The sequence below is a fragment of the Xylocopa sonorina genome, chromosome 9, assembly GCF_050948175.1.
Source record: "Xylocopa sonorina isolate GNS202 chromosome 9, iyXylSono1_principal, whole genome shotgun sequence".
Lineage (NCBI taxonomy): Eukaryota > Metazoa > Arthropoda > Insecta > Hymenoptera > Apidae > Xylocopa > Xylocopa sonorina.
This window is the reverse complement of record NC_135201.1, coordinates 10,019,176-10,042,073: the sequence shown is the minus strand read 5'-3', so window position 1 is coordinate 10,042,073 and position 22,898 is coordinate 10,019,176. Positions and strand designations below refer to the sequence as shown.

General features: G+C 34.4%; 7 protein-coding genes across 13 annotated transcripts; 3 read left to right on the top strand and 4 right to left on the bottom strand.

Moving 5' to 3' along the window:
* Positions 1-19: 19 nt before the first annotated feature.
* On the top strand, positions 20-3,362 carry Rpn1 (regulatory particle non-ATPase 1). The gene is made up of 4 exons (XM_076901225.1): positions 20-212; positions 389-1,116; positions 1,204-2,774; positions 2,851-3,362. The coding sequence occupies exons 1-4, from the start codon at positions 135-137 to the stop codon at positions 3,150-3,152; spliced, it is 2,679 nt and encodes an 892-aa protein (XP_076757340.1). The 5' UTR covers positions 20-134; the 3' UTR covers positions 3,153-3,362.
* A 317-nt stretch (positions 3,363-3,679) lies between these two features.
* Positions 3,680-9,333, bottom strand: LOC143427273 (VWFA and cache domain-containing protein 1). Of its 3 annotated transcripts, XM_076901224.1 has the most exons (10): positions 9,307-9,333; positions 7,893-8,368; positions 7,469-7,834; positions 7,201-7,377; positions 6,668-7,137; positions 6,407-6,608; positions 6,083-6,329; positions 4,985-6,015; positions 4,858-4,901; positions 4,520-4,789 (listed from the first exon to the last, which is right to left on the bottom strand). In XM_076901224.1, exons 1-10 carry the CDS (start codon positions 9,324-9,326, stop codon positions 4,664-4,666), a joined length of 3,159 nt encoding a protein of 1,052 aa, XP_076757339.1. In that variant the 5' UTR covers positions 9,327-9,333; the 3' UTR covers positions 4,520-4,663. The 3 variants fall into 3 exon arrangements, with proteins under 3 accessions (XP_076757337.1, XP_076757338.1, XP_076757339.1); XM_076901222.1 differs by having other exon boundaries at positions 3,680-4,901; XM_076901223.1 differs by lacking the exon at positions 9,307-9,333 and adding an exon at positions 8,591-8,918 and having other exon boundaries at positions 3,680-4,901.
* On the top strand, positions 9,205-12,287 carry LOC143427276 (transmembrane protein 64). Its single transcript, XM_076901229.1, has 4 exons — positions 9,205-9,480; positions 10,070-10,668; positions 10,752-10,913; positions 10,996-12,287. Exons 2-4 carry the CDS (start codon positions 10,138-10,140, stop codon positions 11,158-11,160), a joined length of 858 nt encoding a protein of 285 aa, XP_076757344.1. The 5' UTR covers positions 9,205-9,480; positions 10,070-10,137; the 3' UTR covers positions 11,161-12,287.
* On the bottom strand, positions 12,281-14,492 carry LOC143427275 (alanine--glyoxylate aminotransferase 2, mitochondrial). Of its 2 annotated transcripts, XM_076901228.1 has the most exons (8): positions 14,400-14,492; positions 14,151-14,239; positions 13,903-14,087; positions 13,506-13,821; positions 13,245-13,448; positions 12,861-13,175; positions 12,488-12,739; positions 12,281-12,421 (listed from the first exon to the last, which is right to left on the bottom strand). In XM_076901228.1, exons 1-8 carry the CDS (start codon positions 14,467-14,469, stop codon positions 12,302-12,304), a joined length of 1,551 nt encoding a protein of 516 aa, XP_076757343.1. In that variant the 5' UTR covers positions 14,470-14,492; the 3' UTR covers positions 12,281-12,301. The 2 variants fall into 2 exon arrangements, with proteins under 2 accessions (XP_076757343.1, XP_076757342.1); XM_076901227.1 differs by lacking the exon at positions 12,281-12,421 and having other exon boundaries at positions 12,608-12,739; positions 12,857-13,175.
* A 422-nt stretch (positions 14,493-14,914) lies between these two features.
* On the bottom strand, positions 14,915-16,186 carry Ecsit (evolutionarily conserved signaling intermediate in Toll pathway, mitochondrial). The gene is made up of 2 exons (XM_076900242.1): positions 15,298-16,186; positions 14,915-15,222 (listed from the first exon to the last, which is right to left on the bottom strand). Exons 1-2 carry the CDS (start codon positions 16,169-16,171, stop codon positions 14,930-14,932), a joined length of 1,167 nt encoding a protein of 388 aa, XP_076756357.1. The 5' UTR covers positions 16,172-16,186; the 3' UTR covers positions 14,915-14,929.
* A 704-nt stretch (positions 16,187-16,890) lies between these two features.
* Positions 16,891-19,886, top strand: Chpf (Chondroitin polymerizing factor). 2 transcript variants are annotated; one of them, XM_076902150.1, is made up of 7 exons: positions 17,246-17,365; positions 17,430-17,639; positions 17,714-18,021; positions 18,093-18,683; positions 18,763-19,038; positions 19,118-19,301; positions 19,369-19,886. In XM_076902150.1, the coding sequence occupies exons 2-7, from the start codon at positions 17,471-17,473 to the stop codon at positions 19,677-19,679; spliced, it is 1,839 nt and encodes a 612-aa protein (XP_076758265.1). In that variant the 5' UTR covers positions 17,246-17,365; positions 17,430-17,470; the 3' UTR covers positions 19,680-19,886. The 2 variants fall into 2 exon arrangements, with proteins under 2 accessions (XP_076758264.1, XP_076758265.1); XM_076902149.1 differs by having other exon boundaries at positions 16,891-17,639.
* On the bottom strand, positions 19,877-22,669 carry Eaf (ELL-associated factor). Of its 3 annotated transcripts, none has more exons than XM_076902152.1 (6): positions 21,975-22,669; positions 21,588-21,819; positions 21,292-21,525; positions 20,805-21,088; positions 20,609-20,716; positions 19,877-20,535 (listed from the first exon to the last, which is right to left on the bottom strand). In XM_076902152.1, the coding sequence occupies exons 1-5, from the start codon at positions 22,123-22,125 to the stop codon at positions 20,616-20,618; spliced, it is 1,002 nt and encodes a 333-aa protein (XP_076758267.1). In that variant the 5' UTR covers positions 22,126-22,669; the 3' UTR covers positions 19,877-20,535; positions 20,609-20,615. The 3 variants fall into 3 exon arrangements, with proteins under 3 accessions (XP_076758267.1, XP_076758268.1, XP_076758266.1); XM_076902153.1 differs by having other exon boundaries at positions 20,614-20,716; XM_076902151.1 differs by having other exon boundaries at positions 19,877-20,716.
* Between the last annotated feature and the right edge of the window lie 229 nt (positions 22,670-22,898).

The window sequence follows — 22,898 nt, the reverse complement described above, 5'->3', positions numbered from 1 at the left end:
CGTTTGGTTCATGATGAATAGCGGTGACTCGCAAATAGGCTTTACATTAACTTTAACCTAGGCTGCAAGTAGATTCAAAGAAGAGGTCCAGTATTCTGTTTTGTACACGTTTTATGCGATTATTGTAAGAGAAAATGCCGGAAAGCGTGAAGGTCGAGTCGAAGACGAATAAAGAGGCCAGAAGCGGGAAGGAAGAGGAGAAAAATGAATTGGTCAGTACTAGGCGATTGTTGATGGGCTTTTAACAATGAAGAGTGCAAAGCAGAAAAGATACACCTACTTTCGTTGTAGATTTAAACAACTGAAAAGATGTTGTTCAAATTAGGATAAAAGTTTCACGTTGATTATGATTTTAATTTGATTCGATACCTTGTTTTTTCTCTTTTAGTCCGAAGAAGATAAACTGTTGCAAGAGGAATTAACTAATCTCGTTGAACGTCTGCAAGACCCGAACGTCAACTTGCATTATCCAGCTTTGGATTCTCTGCGTAATCATATTCGCGCGTCTACCACGTCGATGACCAGTGTCCCCAAGCCCTTGAAATTCATGAGACCGCATTACGATACCATGAAAGCTATTTATGAAAAGATAACGGATGTAAAATCCAAGGAGTTGTGCTCTGATGTCATTTCCGTCCTTGCTATGACCATGGGTGAAGGCAGAGAATGTTTAAAATATAGGCTTACCGGGTCTACTTTGGCCATCGGAGAATGGGGACACGAATACGTTAGACACTTGTCGGGAGAGTTAGCCGGGGAATGGGACGAACTTACAGAAGATGCGGAGGGTACCAGCAAGAAGCTGATAGCTTTGGTACACGCGATTGTACCTTACAACATGGCCCACAATGCAGAAACTGAAGCCTGTGATTTGTTAATGGAGATTGAAAGGCTGGATTTATTGGAGCAATATGTAGATGAAAGCGCGTATCAAAGGGTTTGTCTGTATCTAACCAGTTGCGTACAGTATGTGGCAGATCCAGAGAATAGTACTCTGTTACACGCCGCTACCAAATTATACAGAAAGTTTGGTCAGTACCCTCTGGCTGTGAGATTAGCAATGCAGTTGAACGATTTGCCACTAATCGAAGATATATTTACAAATTGCACAGATCTGTAAGTTAATATTGTTACTGTGATCAATTTAATTTAATCGAAAGTTCAAATTAAATATATAAATATATGTATATGTACTTTTTTCAGCTCTGTACAGAAGCAGTTAGCTTTTATGTTGGGCAGGCAACAGATTTTCCTAGAACTCCCGGAATCTACACCAGAGTATGACGACCTGGTAGAAATAATGTCCAATTCTTTGTTGAATTATCATTTCCTTAATCTCGCGCGAGAGCTGGATATAATGGAGCCAAAAACACCGGAGGATGTATATAAATCACACTTGGAGAACTCTAGATCTCCATTCGCTGGTGGCCAAGTGGATTCAGCTAGGCAAAATCTCGCCGCAAGCTTCGTCAACGGTTTCGTGAATGCGGCTTTCGGTCAGGATAAATTATTGCTTGAAGATGGAAATAAATGGTTGTACAAAAACAAGGAGCATGGAATGCTCAGTGCAACAGCATCACTTGGCCTCGTACTGTTATGGGATGTTGACGGTGGCTTAACACCGATCGATAAATATCTTTATTCTTCCGAGGATTATATAAAATCTGGTGCCCTATTAGCCTGTGGTCTCGTCAATTGTCGCGTGAGGATCGAGTGTGATCCTGCGCTAGCACTTCTGTCCGACTATGTGCTACACAGCAGCAACACTATGCGTATTGGCGCAATTGTTGGTCTTGGATTAGCATACGCAGGTTCGAATCGAGAGGCTGTCTATGGGCTCTTGATTCCTGTACTCAGAGATCCCAAGTCCAGTTGGGAAGTTATTGGCGTGGCAGGCCTCGCTTTAGGCATGGTTGCAGTCGGCTCTTGCAACGCTTGCGTTACTACAACGATAATGCACGCTCTCATGGAGAAATCTGAGGCTGATCTTAAGGATACGTACGCACGATTTCTACCTTTAGGTCTTGGGTTGTGTTTCCTAGGAAAACAAGAAGCAGCAGAGGCTATAATAGCAGCCCTGGAAATAGTACCTGAACCCTTCAAATCGATGTCCACAACTTTGGTAGAAGTGTGCGCGTATGCTGGTACCGGGAACGTCCTGAAAATTCAGCATTTGTTACACATTTGTTCCGAACATTACGAACCTTCAAACGAGAAGGAGGAGAAGAGCGATCGCAAAGATAAAGATAAAAAAGAGGAAAAGAAAGACGACAAACCAAAGGATCTCAGCTCGAGACAGGCAATCGCAGTACTTGGTATCGCTTTGATCGCGATGGGAGAAGAAATTGGCGCTGAAATGGCATACAGAACATTTGGTCATTTGTTGCGTTACTGTGAGCCTGTTATTCGACGATCCGTTCCCCTTGCGCTTGGACTCATATCCGTTTCCAATCCGAAACTTAACATACTCGACACGTTGTCCAAATTCTCGCACGATAGCGACCCAGAAGTAGCGCACAATGCAATCTTCGCGATGGGTTTAGTCGGAGCTGGGACGAACAACGCGAGACTGGCCGCAATGTTAAGACAACTTGCACAGTTCCACGCGAAAGACCCAAACAACTTGTTCATGGTTCGCATCGCGCAAGGCTTAACACATCTTGGTAAAGGAACTTTGACGCTCTCCCCGTATCACAGTGATCGACAAGTATTAAGTCCTGTTGCGCTTGCTGGACTTTTAGCTACGCTAATTGGTTTCCTTGATGTGAAAAATAGTAAGCATTCAACTCTTTTGTGGTCAAAGTATCAATTATTCGGTACCAGTTAAATAAATGTAATATTTGTTTTCAGTTATTTTAGGACGATCCCATTATTTGCTGTATACATTAGCAGTAGCAATGCAACCGAGGATGTTAGTAACGTTCGACGAAAAGTTAAATCCTCTGGCTGTACCAGTGAGGGTTGGTCTTGCCGTGGACGTCGTGGGTCAAGCAGGAAAGCCGAAAACCATCACTGGTTTCCAAACACACACAACCCCTGTTTTATTGGCGTACGGTGAAAGAGCAGAACTCGCGACCGAGGAATATATCCCTTTAACACCAATTATGGAAGGTTTCGTAATTTTAAGGAAGAATCCGGATTTTATACCTTAACTGTAAAACAAATAAATGGAAAACATTTTATATAATATAAGTTCTAGTATAAAATATAATGAAAACTACTGCGTGTACATGAATATTTTTCTTTTTTTTTTTTTTTTGCTACAAAATTCACAGATTAAACAGTAGATCTAAAGTAACCGATACTACGCTAAACTTTCCTTACAAACATAAAGAAAAATCAATAAACCGGCAATTTTATTCGTTTTTGTATTTTTTACGTACTATAATAATAAACTTACAATTTTTTTTTAACGGCAGTTATATACTTTAATAATTAAAATACTGATCAACGTGTAAAGTACTCAAAAATTAATCATTCTACATCTATACGTTACAAAAATAGTGTATATGACCTCCGTTTACAACAAATCATATTTCATTTATAACAGTGATGTATTGGCAAGATGAAATGATAAGTAGTCAGTCATATTATATACGTATAAAATCTAAATACCTAAGACACTGGCTCTTAGGTTACAATATTCAGTTAATTCTAAAACTTTGTTTCGTTAATGCGTAAAAAGTCGCTATACATCTTCTCCAAAAGTGATCATCGTGTATAAAAATGTAAATATCTAATGATTATGCGAATTTATATCCATCAATAAATTCTAATAAAAAGTCTTAAATCTAACATAGCTTACACTTATACGATATATAAATAATTATTTTGTGATGTTCATTTCTCAAAAATGTATATAATGAAAACAAGCTGTGAAATATATTATATCGTTATTGCGTTATATAATACACAGTTTGTTTTCAATTTATATAAAAAATATATGCTTGTTTTAAGTAATATTCGAATACATTTACATTTGTTGCATTATTCTTAATTACGGAAACGTAGAAAAAAAACACAATATTAAAACTTTACCAACAGGATGATAAGAATTATTAATTACGTCCGGCTTTATATTTTAATTAAGTATGATTCTTCCTTAACGAACTAATATTACTCGTTCTTAAACTAAACTCTAAAATAATACTAACAGACGTATACGTCTAGAAATCACTATATAGCTTGTACAAAAAGCATAATATTTATAAAAAAATTTATAAAAATTATAAGTTCTCTCTTTTGAAAATGAAAAACTGTCCTTTACATTATGCTTTATAATATAAACGCTATCCGAGTAAATCTTTACTTCTTCAAAGGAACAATACCTAGATAAAAATTTTCCTCGTTACTGCTTGTCAATAGGAATTAACAAAAATTAGCTTCCATGTTACAGTGAACAGTGACTGGTGCTAAAACATGATGAGGAGATCCTAAATGAGTCATTGGAGATGGAAGACAAATGGATCGCCTTCTCAGATCGGGTTCGGTATTACTACCAACTACTAATAACGGTTCAGCGAATGTTTGTTGCTCAAAATCGTCGTGGGGTGTCATTGTACTGTATCCGTGGTCGCTATCGCCACCAGGCGGTTTCCTATAGTTCGTAGAAACCTTGTACGGGGATATAGGAGCTACACCGTCCCTTATAAGAGAATCTAAGTTATTTTTCGTTTGCTCCAACTCCATAGGCTCCACGTCGCCTTCCAAATGCGTCATACGTAGCATGTCGGGTGACGTATGTATATGTAAGCACTGATGTTCTAAACCAGACTGAACAGATCGAAGTCTATAACAAAATAGCATTACTCCTAGTATTAAAAGAAACGCTAATATTCCGCCAGCTACTGGACCAACCGATGGCCATTCGCGTACTGCAATTTCTTCCGTTGATTGAGAATCTAAAAAATAATTACACGTGTTTTGAAATAAAAAAAAGGTTAATTAAAAATACTCGTAGAGAATACACATGAAAATCACTCACTATATGTGCCATCGCTAAGTGGCATAAAAGACCCAAGAATACCTCTAAAGCATCGAGACATATCACTACAAAACGGAGCTTGCAATGGCATTTCTCCATCGCTATCTATGTGACACCATTGGCAACCAACGATACCTAGACACTCATTCTCTGTTCTGAATATCTTACAATCAATGGACGGACATGTTTTCAGGTTTGTGGATTGTATCCAAGACATTTGCGACCCTTGTTCGTAAGGTACTGGACAAGGTTCAAGATCGTTCATCTCGTTCATATTATATTCTGCACAATTCGAATAATACAAAGCACACTCGCAAGGGCATTCGCATTCAGTTTGCTCCATTCTTTTGCAATTCAAACACGAACGATCCATCGTGCTGCACGGACAGAAAGCCCTTAATAAATTGCAGGTCACGTTAACTACTCCCAAAAATACATTGGTTCCAGGTACAGCTGCTACTTGATACTTAACGCAATGTTCGCCGTGAACTATATTCGTAAGAACTTCATCGAGCGAAGTGTTAAATTGATAGTACCTTTGCACGGTACCGTCTAAGTAATTCGCGCAAGATTTCTTTTTCACGAAAAGTTCATGGTTCAATATATCGTTTGCAACCAACAACTCTTTATGAGTTAAATGCTGTTGCTCAATTTTACCGTGCGGCTCTAACAACGCTGGATGAGAGACCAAATATCCCTTATCATCCATTAGGAAACATTTTACCGTCGAATTATTGCAAAATGGAAACATTCCTTTCAGTAATCTTGAAAGGAATCCTAATGCTACATCCATAGATACAACTGCGATAGCATCATCTTTTGTAAGTGACTCTGAATTACGATGAATCGCGTGACTCAACGTAACAACGTATCCAGAACCACCAGCACCTAAATATGGAGGCGTAAAAATTAATTTTCCAGGATGCTCCAATGCTTTGCCGTACCACATTCTTCGTTTAGGATCGAAACCAGAATCAAACATGATTCCTGGGTAAATCTCCAATACTCCACTCACGGTACCAACAATATATCTGCAAGCAAATGACTGAAAAACTCTTTCTTCAAAAATGTTGTTATATCAAACAATTTAAATCGTACCTTCTTATTATAAACTTATTTAAAGCACTTTCTACATGCCTGGCTTTAAAGTACCCGAGCATTTGAGTTAGCATAGCTACATCTGGTCTAACAGACTGATGTAGACCAGGATTAGCTAACAACCCTGTTAAATCCTTTAAGTACGCCATATAACTCTGCAGTGTTACCGCAGTTCCGGTTTCTAATAGTTTAAGTTGTTCTGCTGGAGATTGGAAACACCACGGAGAAAGATAGACTACTCCCGTCGCTGAAAAATAAATATATTTCTTCTTAAAATGATACGTTCTCTAAATTTTCTACTTCGCACTTTCAAAAATAACATACACAAAGACAAGAGATTGTTATGATAGGTACACAAAATGCTTTTATCAGCGATACTATGCATCAAAAGATCGAGACGATGGTGTAGAATAGTCATTGATAATGTTGGTACCAATTTTGCAACAGGTAACACGCTTTCGTTAGTCGTCGACACTATGCACACTATTAAATCCGTATATGCTAAATGTTTCCAACGATACCATTTCTGAAATGTAAAATCTGAATCAATATGAGTTTTATGCATATTTGTAAGTATCGATGTACCTGTTCTCTCAATTGTGTTTTCACGTTTATAATCCCTTCATGTTCTTTGATCATGGTCCTTACTGATTCGGGGCTAATATTTTCTATATGATGCAAATTAACTTTAAGTGGCTGATCCATCATTGTTTCTATTCGTGGAAAATCTTTGTGAATCCAAACTATTCCTTTATTATCGAATAGAATAGCATACGCATCTGTACCGACGTTAAAGTACGTTATATCATCGAGAAAATTTTTCAACTTAATGTCTAAAGATATCAACGCTTTCTCTGTAATATGTCCAATAGACACTGTCATTGATTTACTGTACAAATCAAAATATGGGTCAGACAAATAATAATCCTTCTTGTGTTCCTTAGAACATTTTAAATCAGAGAATAGTTTTGATATTTCAAAACCGAGTATATTTTGTGTAGGAAGAGTTACAATGCTATCATTGTATTCCTTATTATTCAAGTGTGGTTCCTGATCTACAAAGGAAAAAGAATTGTGTTAATAATGCATTACAACAAAAGATACTTGATCTGACTTACCTGAAAGAATTAAAATTGTTCTTATATAGCCGTTTATTTTTCCAGAAGAAATCATATTCTTTATCTTTCTTAAGTGTAAAGAAAGCTTAAGCGTATTGGTCAAATGTATGAACACAACTTCACCTTTGACATGTTGTAGTAACTTATTAAAATCAAATTCGATCGTGTCATTATTTTCTAAAATTCAAAAACCCAATTTTTAATATAAATATATAATAGTAAAAGGAGAATAATAATATACATGATGCATGAAGAAGTGACCATGTACCTGCCCTGGTTAAACTATGAATATAACGTGCTAGTTGAAATTTATTGACATCTGTAGCTTTTAATAAATTATCTTTGCAGTGAATAGAGCTATTATTAGACAGACCAATAACATTAATGTAGTCTGTGTGAGATAACATATCGATTATTGTCTCCGCAGTTATTTGGGCAAGAGTAATGTCCCCTTCGGACATGAATGTGGCGTGCTCAAGCAGCAGCAACACATTCTTCCTTGGACAATACTGGGATAAAAGCAATGGACCGATATTATGACCAGCGCTAGGCGGGCCACACATAGTAACCGGGTACATAAAGGGCAACAGATGTAAGTTCTTCCATTCATGATTTCTCAATTGAATTGCCAATTCTGTAACACATAAAACCTTCATTACACTAAGAATATTAAATACAATTACCTTACGTACCTTGCGTAATATGAGAGCAAAAATCAGCCAATCCGTTCGATATCAAATCTAGTCTGTTTATAGACCCGGAATAATCGAAGTGATTCCCATTCCTCTCCAAAATTGGCTGTATTATGTTGTAGCTCTGTTTCAGTAGTTCCGCGTAGGACAACAGTTTGTTGTTCAGCTTGTCCACCAGTAAACTCAGCCTCATGTTCAAACTGTTCGTGGCATTCGTGAACTCCATCTCACCGAGCATCTTTTGAAAAGGCTTCAAGCCGAGCTCCGCGTCCGTGATTGTACGAAACTCGTTCGAGAGCCTCGCGACGATATCCCGCAAACAGGTACCATTCAGCGGTTCCGCGTTTACCTGTTTTCGCAGGGTTTTACCGAACTGACATTTCGCGTCCACGGTAGAATTGTCGTCGGCTGTGCTGTATACGTTCACGAGCAGCGTCACGGCAAGACCCAATTGCAGCATTCTTTCAACGATCATTCTGTCAACAATCGAGCCTCTGTCATGCAGAAAATTCAGACGCGCCACGCGCCGTTGACAATTGTAAAATGCTCGCGGGGCCCGATTAAAACGTCCGAGCGACGCTAACGAACACAGCACTCAATTGGCGTTAATTAATCGAACGTAGCTAAGCGGCCGGGTGACCATTCTGTTTTTCAGTTTACACCTGTTAACGCTGTAACCTGAAAAAAATTCGTTATACCGCCATAACGACGCAGCCACCGCAACCAACAAGGTTGACAAGTCCCGCGACTCGAGATGTTGCTTTCCCAGCCTTATCACTTTCTAAATGAAACCCAACCGATGTGTCCTTAATATCGCGAGCGTGTATCTTGCGGTTTTAAATGACTGCGATTAATTATCCGCCGAGCGTTACTTCTCGGATTATTTTCGTTCTATATTTCGTGTCGCTGGGCAATGGTCGATGCGATGGTAATTTCCAAGAAACCGCACTATATAATGACAGACCTAGTAAAGGTAGAAGCAACGTTAATAAAGCAACAAAACTTATGGCTAGATTGAAACTGCGATTGTTACTTTGTTGGGTTGAAATTATGATTTACACGCTCGTCAGTAAGTTCTAATATAGAATGTTGGAACTTAAACTGGAGTTCGACTGTTAGGCTGAACGAGGACGTTTTCCTCTGAGAGAATTTCTGCTAGCTTTGCAGATAATGGATGTGAATCTCTCTGAATTAACGATTAGCTAGTTCGAGGCGTGATATTCAGAGTAAATGCATGATATTTAAGTCTCGTCGACTTAAATATCGTGTTACGGAATTGTTATGGGACATTCTTTGATAAGCCAATAGGTGTGTTGTTGGAGAATAAAATGTTCCTGCTTTTGCACCGACCTATAGCGCTTGACGTAAACGAGAATCGTAAACGGATTTCAATTATTGTGTTTTACGAGCTTACGCGACTTGTATTTTTGTCATAACAGTATTATTCCTTTCCTACGCCACGAAATAGTGATAAATGAGGAAAAGGAAACCAACATTGGCACACATCGTGTACTTGTAATCGAACGTTGATGAGGAAAATAAAGGCAGCTATGATTTACGAAATTTTTTGTTATAAAAGTGTCACAAGGTAAAAATTCATTTCATTTGTACGTTCGTTGTTATTTTTGTTTTGTTACGTGTTCTACGCGTGTAGTAATTCATAACAAAAAATAATTTGATTCGCTTTTCTTGTATTCATGCTTTGAAAAGCTTACTCTTTTCCTTATAAATAGCACACATAAATGCTTTATTTGAGTTACTTACAGGGAAGATGATCATGTTCACACACTTCTTTTATGATATTTGATGCGATTCATTTATTTATAATATTTATAATATTCTGAAAATATATGTAAAAATATATGTTAGAAAACCTCAGCCTTTTTTTTATAAATTTATAAAAAATTATAAGATTGTATTGGCTATTGTAGAATGAACAAAAACATATGTAGAAGCAATTATTCTGCATACATTTTAGCATAAAAAGTGATCAGTTATTCATTGCAAATGTTCTGGTATTTTTCCACTTATACATATCTATAATATCTTTATATATCAGTGTATGACCAATATAATAATTACTTAGAAGTATAATTGATAGGAGGCAAATATATGTTATTAGATAATATAGATATAGTATCAATATATCTAACATTACCTAGTATTTTTGTAAATAGGTCATAACAAAAGGATGGCCCTGAAATCATTGTTTCCTTGTTCATAATGAGGAATACATATATTGGACATGGATATAATCAACATAGAGGATGTGGAAACTGGCGTCCGTCCATCAAAAAATTCCACCTCAATACAGTGCAATTGCATTCATTCTAATTCGTTATGTTACATTGCTGTAACAATTGCTACACTAGCTCTTTTGGGCGCAATTGTCTTCATTTGCAAAGACTATATTAAAGTGTTACTCTATTGGATCGAACATCAGAACATTTGGATTGTCACTGTAATATTCATTGCATTGTTCACAGTGGTCTCATTTCCTATTGTAATTGGTTATTTATTCCTTATCATTGCCAGCGGCTACCTCTTTGGTATATTAAGAGGTGTTGTCATGGTAGTATTATCTGCTAATTTGGGAATAGCTATAGCACACGTCACCCTCAGCTCGCTGTCATCTAAATTACCCATTGGAGCTCTTTTACAAAATGACACAGCAAGAGCAATTCTCAGGGTAATATCTGGACCACAAGCCTTCAAGGTTGTGCTGTTTACGAGATTAACTCCCATTCCTTTTGGTTTGCAAAATACTATTTTTGCTGTATGTATTTTTTTAATTGCAATAATAATATTTAATAATGTAAATGACAAGACACATTAATGGTAATATGTGCAAATATTTAGGTAAGCAATATGGGTGGTATTCAATACCACATAGCAAGTGCATTAGGCTTGCTACCTGCTCAGATCATCAATATTTACTTGGGCAGTAGTTTAAGATCTATGCAGGATGTTCTTGAAGACAAATCAACAGCAGCAACTGGTTATATTGTCTTCTGCTTTCAGGTATATTTCTAACACCAAAGAATTAAAATCAACTTTTCTTTATAGTTTTAAAAAATATCAATATGTTACATTTCCATTTCAGATTCTAATAGGTATCTCATTAATGGTATATGTTGTACAAAAAGCACGTAGGGAACTTCAACTGGCATTATTAGAGGCTGATCTAGCTTCAATGGCAGACAATTCTCATTACCTTCTTGATACATTACCAGACTCTAAAATAATCTTGACCAATTTAATTGCTTAAGAGTTAAAGGAAATGTTTATTTTCTTAGTGACTACTTGCATGTTTCATATCTAACGCATTTCACTCATTGTTTCTAATTAACAGAAGAGAGAAGGTTTAATAGGTCGAAGAAATTCGATTAATTATTTAATGCTTACAAAGATAATGTCGCAGTTACCTCTTCCGTATAATATTATCGTGAAAGTATTGAATATTTTATGATGCAATGGGCAAACTTTTAATTAAATATAATTCGTTGAAAACTGTAGACAATAAGGGACAGATACAGTTTGGTGTCCATATCGTGGATTTTTTTCTCAAAGAAACTATTTTGTGCCAAAACTCATTTTATATATTAAAAATCTTCATAGATTATTGTCTTCACTTGATTGCATTTATACTTGTTAATATATATTGATTTTGACATGTTGAAATTTTTATATTTATTTATGACAATACATTTCCATACGACCAATATTTTTGTAAGTCTTCCAAAAAATTAATTAACTTGCTGTTTAGAAAAGTTTTTAACTTTATAGAAATTGTCATTAAAAAACTTGAAAGCAGATTAAATATACGAATCATAGAGTTTCTTAAATGTTAAAATAAAATCAATAATTTGTTTAAACAAAAGGATCGCTTTATGTATATATACATTAAAAATATATATATATATATATTTACGATGGTAAAACGTATGCAATCATTGTTGCATTTATATAAAAATATCAGGGAACAGTTAAGTAGTGATTACGTAACAAAACTCATTAAGCAAATCTAATACACATTTCACTGGAAAGACTGAAAATATAATAATTGAAGTTATAGAAAGAAAAAAGTTTATATTAATTTGTCGCTACACTACTGTTTTACCGTGTTTTCGTTACACGAATCATTTAGCTCTTTTCAAACTTCAACCATCTGCTTCTGTAGATTTCAACTTCATCAGATGACAAATGAAGAAAAAAATACTTGTACATAATTGGTATATAATTATCATTGCCTATGTGTATTTTGAATGATCAGTTCTATGTACAAATTGCTAATTAACTTGCATGTTAAACTAAGATATACTGAAAGCAAAAAAACGAACCACATTGTACAAATGTAACATAGAGGATTATACCAAATAAAAGGAGTTGTATTTACGTATTACGTTCAGTTACGCTCCACTCTGCTTACAGTATTTATCATCATGTTTCTTTAGTGCTTTTTTAATAACGGCAAAAGTGAAATCTGCATCTTCTTTCGTTACGCACAAAGGTGGCTTTATTCGCAATACCTATATGCATTGAGCATCATAAATATTCAACATTATTTAAATGTTATAACGAAACGATTAACTTACATTTGCATGTAACCCTCCCTTTCCAACAAGAACTCCCATATCTTTTATGTCTTCAAAAATTTCGAGTATGCGTTCACTTTCTAATGGCTTCTTTGTCTCAGAATTTGAAATTAATTCAATTCCAATCATAAGACCTTTCCCTCTAACATCGCCAACGATGTTTGGAAATTCTGATAAGAATGCACTAAACCGGTTGATCAAATAAGTACCGACTGTTTGCGCATTCTGTTGAAGACCTTCTTCTTCTATAATCTATATTTTATTCGATTATTTAATATTTCAACTTATCGGTGTGTTATAATTTGTAATGTATAATCTTGAAAACTAATGTAACTGGCTTGGAAGTTAAATATATAAAGTTAGGTATACTTGCGTCTAATACTGTCGATCCCACAACACAAGCAAGAGGATTTCCACCGAATGTGTTAAAGTGCAATGCGGAGTTTAAGGTTTCGGCAATTTCAGAACTAGTAATTACCGCACCAAGAGGAAATCCATTACCTATACCTTTTGCCAGTGTTACTATGTCCGGTTCTATATCGTGGCCCTCGAAACCCCAAAAGTGCTCGCCTGTTCTACCAAAACCAGTCTGAACTTCATCTGCTATGCAAAGACCACCCTTTTCACGGACATAATTATATACTTTCTGAAGAAAGTATTTGGGATATTGAACTACTCCTCCTATTCCCTAAATATTATATAATAGTCACACATTAAAAATATAAAAACTGAGGAAGAAAGAATTAAATATAAGTACCTGAATACTTTCAGCTATAAATGCTGCTATACTGCAAGTACATGACAAACTAAAGTGAAATAACTCTTGAAATTCTTGAAAATATTTTTCTGAAGCTACACATTCTCCATTCCTACAGCTGCACTTTCTTCCAATTACTTGTATGACAGAATCTCTACATTTTGATCCACCCCAAGTACCTTTATAGATATCTGGAAGTACTGCCTGAAATGATTAAACATAAATTTCGGATCTAACTGGTTGGTTCCATATTTTACTTACATGTAGATAACCAGGTGGTTGTGTGATAAATGGATACTTCCATGTACTCATCGCTGTAGATGCAGAAGTTCCATAAGTTGCACCATGATAGCCGTTTTTTAATGAAAGGATATTGTGGTTGCGCGTATACAGTCTAGCCATCAAAAAGGCTAACTCGTTCGCTTCTGATCCACTATTTGTTAGATATACCACCCTCAATTTTCCCGAAAATTTATCGATTAACTTCTCTACATATTCGTATAAATAAGTATGCATGTAAACAGATGATACATGGTTCAATTTCGATGCTTGTTCGGATATAGCAGCTACAATTTTTCTACAAAAAAGGATTTCCATTTCTCGGAGCTTTGGATCTTCAAACGATCAGTTTTTTTTATGTTAATTATGTTAATCTTACGGATGAGAATGTCCAACAGATATAGTAGCAACTCCAGCAAACATATCTAAATATCGTTTACCGCGATAGTCCCACAACCATTGTCCTCGACCTTCGTGTATCATTAACGGTTCTTTATAAAATGATTTCAAGGAAGGAGATATGATCAGTTCATATGCTTTTTTCGTTTCCTCGTAGTTCTTCCCCTAAAATGAAAATAAGAGTATTAGTCCAATTTGCCGCAAGTTTGTGAAAATAAAAAATGTTACCTTATAGGTACGAGGTACATATCCGCAATCAGGCATTTTCAAGAAGTCTTTTACTCCATTTGTGAAACTTTTGATTTGCAGAGTGCACCCTAGAATGATAATTTATGTTTATTAATTTATGTATTTTAAAAAAAAAAGAAAGTTAGTTAATTAAAAACAAACAAATTTCTTCAGAATGAGGACTAAAAAAAAAGTATGTTACAATAATGGATGCATTCACTAAAATTTGTTTCTTAAAAAGATACTTACATTTTAAATTCATACAGCCTGATAAATTAGTGGAAACTAGATTGATCCTTACACTTTTATTTAACGGCATGTTTATTCAAATTTTATTCTCTTAATACTTTATTGAAACTTGAATGTAATGTAATGTCTCTCTGGACGAACCTCGCGTAAACGTGTTTTAATCGTTCGATGAACGCTTACTGAGGACATTGCCCGATTAAGCACGAATGAATTTGAAAGTTAATCTAATTTATTTCAAGCAATCATTCATGTATAAAGCATATATGTAGAAACGTTGAGTACTATTTGCACGAATGAGGTCAAAAAATTCGTTTAAGAGCATTGATATGTACGAACTTTCCATTGTGAATATTTGTGTGAATAACATTCTACTTTTAATTGTATTCCGATTTCCTGCATTTCAATTTATATTTATTCAACTCTGAAAATTTTTAATGTCACAATTATTTACTGGATTTTGAAAAGGAAAATATATTAAAGTATATACCGAAATTATTTTACAGATGACTTTATTTACATGAACTAATAAATTATTTTTCCGATGTGTCTGTATCATAAGATATTTGTTTTACATTAGATGTTTCATTGGCATCTTCAATATATGATGCTTCATTTGTGGCTGAACTAAGCTTAAACGTTATCGGTATTTTTTCTAGAATAGGATTTGTTTTTTGTAGGCACCTTATCCACGATAATAGGGAATCTTTAGAACATGTACCTGTAGCACACATTGCATAATATACACCATCATCCTGTTCATGAACAGTAAGAGGTATTTTAAAATGATGCTTTTCCCAAAATGGAATTTTTAAGTCTGATACATCTGCAAGTGTAACATATGAATTAGTATTTCCGTTTTTTAATATAAAATATATGCAAGATTTTTCAATCTTCTTACCATGAAAATCATCATATATAATCTCTCTTTTTATTGGATCTCCTTTCAATACATAGTAGTCTATATAGTACTGATCAACCCAAATCATAAAAGGGCCCTCTACAATTAACGATTTATCAGTTGGTTGTACAGCTAGCAGTTCTTGTTGCGATCTACTCATACTAGATACAATCCATGTATCATCAATCGCATCTGGTATATCTTTTGTATTATATACAACAACATTGGCCTGTACATCTGCACTAGCTAATTTCTTTATAGCTAATTGCGCAAGTTCTTTAGGATCTGTCGGAGTAGGTTTAGGAACTGGCCATGGATTCAGCTGAGAAAATTTTGGCAACCAGTAATACATGCTCCAACATTTCTTTATGACTAAACTATATTTACCAAAAGTGTTTAAAATCATTTGTTGCATTTCGTAATCGGGTAACACAAAATTATCTTCCATTTTATTAAGTATAGCCAATGCTGCATTTTGATGTTTTATATAGTGAAACAACATAATTTGATACTTATTAGTTGGAATATACTTCCCTTTTGGGAATACATTGAATATCGCTTTGTAAGTTTCTAAATCTTTATTCACGCCAAACTCATCCATATAGTTCAATGCGGCTGCAATAAACTGTAATTGATTTATTCTAGCCTTATCTTCTGTTACATACATGCGTACGATTTCTAAAAAAGTTTCTTTCTCCTTCCGTTCCACGTTAAAACGATAAGGTACAACATGGCTCTGGGTATTGTTTTCACTGTACAATATTCTATTATTGCTGTGAACATTATTAGCGATCATCAATTGCATGTTTATACGTTCTTTGGTTACAAATGATCTATTTAATAAACCAACTATTTTTCTTGTTAACGCATTCATACTGGCTTGTTATTATTTTACGTTTTGTTATAACCTTCCCCACAATGTTAATACAAGCATCTTAACATACATGAATGCATACAATGAATATCCTAAGCAAACTGGCTAACAGTATATTTCTATAAGTTTGAATATTAGTTTATTACTATCGAACAATAATATATTTTAATTGTAACATAGTTTTAAACAAAAAATAGTGTCAGCAGCTACAGAACTCAGTGTATACAGATATATAAACGCCATCTGGAAGCAATTCGTTTAAATGTTAAGTTACTAGAGTACATAGTTATTTTTATTGTTGAAAGTAAAATTGTTAATACACTTTGTTTAAGGAATCCCTGTGTTCTAAACACTAAAAGAATAGCAATATCATTTAATTTTAAGCGCAGGGTAAATGATTCAAACTTTTTAATTGGTGATGTAATATATTACATTACACGCATGGTACTTATTAAGAGATGAGAAAACAAATAACGATATATAAGAATTATCACACGGATATTAAGATATTGTTACTCAATGTTTACAAATGTTAATTTCTTCTATTTAACTCAATGAATACAGCGTACATAAATATTCATGTTAAGAGTAACAAGCTGTTGAGAAACTATTAAATTTTGTATTGCAGGTTATTAAAGAGAGGAATCTGTTCACGTTTAATATAATATGCTTGATACTGCAATAGAAACTTACAAAAGATACGATATTGAATATATGTGGAACAGAGCCAAACTATAAGAAAAAGATTTTTATTGTTCAAATATATATATATATATTTATACACTCGTTGCATGTATCTTATGTATAATCAAATACCAACAAAAAATGAATCCTGTATTAAGAATATTTTTATCCCATTGCTGGGCAAATTTATATTTAATAGTTGGAATAAGCATGGGTTTAAGTCTCAGTATGATGTTAATACCAGTTGACACAGATAATTATAATGGGAATACAGAGTATTTGATGCATGATTCAAATTACCAGGACTTGGATGAATATGAACCAAAGATAAATATTAATAGCAAACCACAGCAAGCGCAAAAAGTCTCTAAAACATTAATACGCCCAAGATACTACTCTACAGAGCTTGGTATCAGAGAGAAATTGTTTATAGGGGTAATAACAAGTCAGCAATACCTGCATAGCAGAGATATAGCAATTAATAAAACAGTTGCTCACATTGTGGACAAAGTACGTTACTTCATTTCCATACCAGAAGGGACAAAGCCAAATGTTACTCTTCCAGGCATTGTAGGATTCACAGACACCAGAAGCATTTTGAAACCATTTCATACTATGAAATACATAATTGATAACTACCTGGAGAATTACGATTACTATTTCTTGATCAAAGATATAAGCTATATTAATATTAAAAAATTAGTCAAATTTGTTACCAAGATTAGCGTAAGTCAAAATGTTCATACTGGTGTGCTTGGAGATATTCCAACATATTGTTCCTTGGGTAAACCAATTAGTATGTTAAAATGCTGTTTCGTTTAATAATTCTTCAATAACAAATGATTGTTTAATTTTCAGATTCAGGAATCCTTTTGAGCAACTCAATCATACAGGAATTAAAGAGCAATTTAGATTGGTGTGTGGAAAATGCCTATTCCGATTCGGACGATATTAATTTTGGACGATGTATCGTCCACTCTAGCTCAATGCCTTGCTCGAGTTACATACAAGGGCAAAAATTCTTATATACCAAATTACCGTCAACATTTTTATTCGAACAGAACTTGAAGGATTTAGCTAAAAATGAAGACTTTTTAAATTCCCTCGTAATATATCCAATATACGACCACCTGGTTATTTACAAATTAAACACCTATTTTGCGGCAGTAAGTTTTGTGTCATAACAATGCGTGTGATCACCATTTAATACTATAATAATTATTTAATGATATTTCAGATTAAGTCTGTAGAAATCCAAGAAAGAATTTCCGATATCCGGAAATCGATATTAAATATGGCACATTTAGGGCCTCCACAAGAACGCAATGTTTCTTGGCCTATTGGTAATCAACGAGGAAACAAGGCTGCAGGTCGTTTTGATATTTTACGGTGGACGTACTTTAATGAAACTCACATATTCTTTAATACTGATTTTTCGACCGTACAAGAATTGAAAACCGACGCTAAATTCGATATAGACCGTACAATCAATATCACAGCTTCTCGCATCATTGCTGATTATCAGCACAGATTAAAATTCAACAAATTATTAAATGGATATCAAAGGTTTGATGCTTCTCGGGGAATGGATTATATATTAGACTTAGAATTTATCGATATGAATAACGGTAAAACACTAAAAAAGAGAATTGAAGTATGTAAACCGCTTGGTAAAGTTGAAATTTTACCTGTTCCATATGTAACAGAGAACACGCGAATAAATATAATATTGGTCATAGATTTGACAAAGAAGCAGGATGCTTTGACCTTTTTGGAGCAATATGCTTCAGATTGCATGGAAAAGAAGTACAAGACCTTCCTTATGGTGGTTGGTATTTTTCTATTTGCTAGGTATCTCTTTAAGAAACTTGTTCATAAATTTGTTCACATTGTTGGATTATATATAGGTCCTTTTATATAATTTTAACTCTGCGTCAAAAGGTAGGGCAGACATATATTACGAGATTAAACAATATGCATTATTATTGGCTGAAAAATATAAGAAACAACAATCAAAAGTTACTTGGCTCTCAATACGGCTGCCAAATATTGTTACAGCAGTTGAACCAAATCAGTTGTTAAATATTGCTGTTACTGATTTATGCGTAAGAAAATTCTCACCTGATGGTTTAATACTATTCGTTGAAACAGGAATGCAACTTCGACTGGATTATTTAAACAGAGTATATACACGCGCTATTAACTCTTACAAAAATTATTTATTAACATAATATGTAAGTTAATTAATGGACTGATCTTTAGGTTCGTATGAACACCATTAATCAGTACCAAGTGTTCAGCCCAATTCCTTTTGTGGAGTACCATCCTGATGTGGTTCATATGAATGATGTAAAACAAGTCGATACGGACATTAATCGTAATCATGGAAGATATGATGAATATAATTTTAATAGTATTGCTTTTTACGTCAGAGACTATAATATAAGTACGTATTTTTTAAATACTTCCTTTTATTGTTTATATTATTTAATTTATTTACACATTTTTTATAGTGCGGAGAACTGTCGAGGCTAGCATTCCAATAATACACTCTGACAAAGATATTCCATCAATACTGAAACTTTCGCAGGATATTCCTGTCACTTCTTTATTCGAAATGTTCGTCTCTTTTAGTAACCTGCACGTTCTACGCGCAGTAGAACCAGCTCTGAAGGTAAAGTATAAAAACATCGATTGTACTAATACTTCAAGCAATATGTACAAGATTTGTACATCCTCGAAGAATCTTCATTTGGGCCGACGTAGTCAACTTGCCAGACTGATATTAGACTATCAAACTTATAAAAATAATTTGCTCGCGTAAATTGTACGCCAAATTGTAATTATTACTGAATGTTACAAATTCTATTAGTCTTATATCAAAGATAATCACATAATATAGTACAAAAATGGAACTAGTTCAAACGAATTTTTAAATGAAATCATAAAATTCTACAATGTTCACTGCAAAATTTAATATTGAAATTTTTTACGTTTTGCGTATGTATAATAAAGATCGTATTATAATGAATACTTTATTAAATTTATACATTTCGTTTAAATAAATATCTTCTAAGTAATACAGTGTTATCAAAAATTTTTTTCTTTCGTAACACATCACACGTACTTTTAGTGTATTTATAAAATGTTTGCAACAGAAAACCAATCGGATGTGCTATGACCGATGTTTAGGTATTTAGAATTATTTAAGAAAAATATGAACGATCAAATTGAAAATTATAGAGTCAAAGTATTTGCCGTATTCTCAAGAAATACATCAAAGATTTTGGCAAGATTTCTACCTTCAAAATAATATAAGAAAGTAAAGATCATATAATTACACTAGATATTAGTCAGTAGTAATTGTACAATCCCTATTACCTTATAAATAAATGTACATACACTACATTACCATTCGTATTCATTACAGTTTCTCAGATATATTCACTGCACAAGAAGCAAAAGGTTTCTGTGTCGTAGTATATAGCGTAACTTACTGCAATACATATAGAATATGCGGAGCATACTTTTGGATTCGCTATACACATTTCTCTCTCTGTACGTGATATGGAACAGAATTCTATTTCTTCTGAATCTTTCGATATACCATAGCAAATAAAATACCGAAAAAAAAACAGAATTTTTTGCACAGAAAATCTTTAAAAGATCTTCTACCGTTCCTGGAAAAACACTGTTTTAACGGAAATGCAAGTATTGATACAGGAGAAATTGTTATATGCAATTTGAACATACATTACCATTAATTACTGTCAGATTCTGACTCTGATAATTGCAAATCGTCATTCAAGAGATTACCTGGCATGAAGAGTGTAGGAGATGAAGCTGTACTATTTAAATGTCCTAAAAAATATTGTATATATATGTATTTCTTATTTTTCTCCAAATTTGCAAAATATTTTTGGCAAGAAAAGATAAAAATATAATGTACCGTTAGCTCCTGTAACTGCAGCATCTGAATCACTATCTGAACTATCAGAACTTGAGCTACTTGAACTAGAGTCAGAACTCAGAGTAGTACCCAATTCACTATCCATGGTCATAGATGGTTTTACATTGGATTGATTATTAGTTGCTGGGGATGACCTTGAAGTTGCAGAAGAATTGACAGTCGGGAATGATCCGGATGATGTTAAAGGACAGTCATCATTGTCAGAACCGATCATTGGTAAACTAGCCAAAGTCGAAGGTGCCACTGATGGTTGAACTGGTGAACTAAAGTTCTGTGTGTTTTTAGTAAGTTTAGAAAGAAATCTTAATGTATTATTATAACATTACTACATAATCAGTGTTTCAAAGAGTTACTTTACACTTCTTTAAAAGTCTTTGTTCAAATTTCTTTCTGTCATTATGAAATTATAAATTGCTACTGTTATTGATATTTGTTTATATTTAACATCAGGATGAAGTATTGGTACCTATTGGTTGAAGTAGAAGGTGGACTTTTGCCATGATATGGAGACACTCTAAGTGGACTGAATTGTTTTGGATGCAACTGAACGCTAGGTTCCCTTTTCTTTCCACATGTAACTCTTGTTCTTCCAGTTGCCCTTCCATGTGTAGGGCTTCTTTTCGTTTCTACTGGAGTTATAGGCCTATTGCTACTATTCCCTCCAGAAACTCCTAAATGTGATTGAGACTTGGGTTCTGTTCTAAAACATGATGCAACATATACATGTGATGTAACTAAACACACCATAAAAAGATTATGTACCGGGTTTTTTTCACTTGTATGTTTGCTGTCAATTTTTCCAAAGTAATCTCTCCAGTGACATTATCGATTATTAGAACACATTCTTTATGGTAAGGTCTTTGAGAGCCTTTGAACACTGTGTGAGGAATTCCAGCTCCATCTAAATGTGGAACAGTGACTGTCATTGTATTGTTTGCTCCAACGTCCACTGTCGCTACTTTGGAGACATCAACACTCGCTGGTTTAAAATCATCTGAAATTGAAGTGGCAACATTCGAATTACCCAAACATCCAATATCGTTAATAGTTAATATTCTTTTTGTTCAGTTTAAACGTGAAATGACGAAGGGAACTGTCTGTTGAAATACATTCTTTAGGTTATAAATTGGAGAAACCGAGTGTACTAACATTTCAGAGTATGAAAGGCCGTCGATCTGTTGTTCGTAAATGTTGGTCCTAATTTGAGTTCCCGAACCTCAGGCCCTAAACCAAGCCGTTCTGCCATGTCACGCCCGATACCTTGGAAGTTTGTCTCAGGAACAGAAGTAACCGATTTCATTGGGGATAATTATATTAATCACTCTTTCGAGAACGCGAGCAAACCAGATGCTCGGGGCACACGAAATTCACGGTGAATGGAAATGAAATATTGCACGTTTTATTCGTTACTCTGCCAAAATATGGCAGAGACGCACACTTGCATTTTCCAGTAACAGCTGCTGCAAAGTGTTGTGTCGTTCACGGTGTTATGAATAACTCGCTCGCACGTTGATTTCGTTACGTGCAAGCGATACAATTACAACATTAGAATTGTATTGTAACGACTAATAAATTCGTATAGCGCAGAAAAATTGAACAAAAATACCACACGATACAATTCATTGACCTAGTTCGTCTGGATATCTGCACTCATGAAGATCCACACTTATGGTTAATTCATTTGATAATTGCTTGTGTATGCGTTAGAAAAGAAATTGATTACACCGACCGAATTGTCCCAACGACTTCGTCAAACTCAAGATATGTTACGATTGATCTGTTCTCGAATTCTCAGCAGAAGCATTGTAGCAAACAGTTTTCGATCTCAACCGAAAATTAACTTTCCAGTGTATTATAGGAATTTAAGTATTATCATAGTATCTGTATTGAATGCAGATAGGCTACGACTATACATTTAATGAATACGATGCATTGGGAAAGGGGAGATCACTCATTGATTCATTATCATAACATCACTCTTTTTCAGAATCTGGAAAATTTAAAGCAGTTTTAACAAAGGTGTATAGTTTTTTAAATACCTTATAAAAAAGAAATATAACTTTATATAGTTGA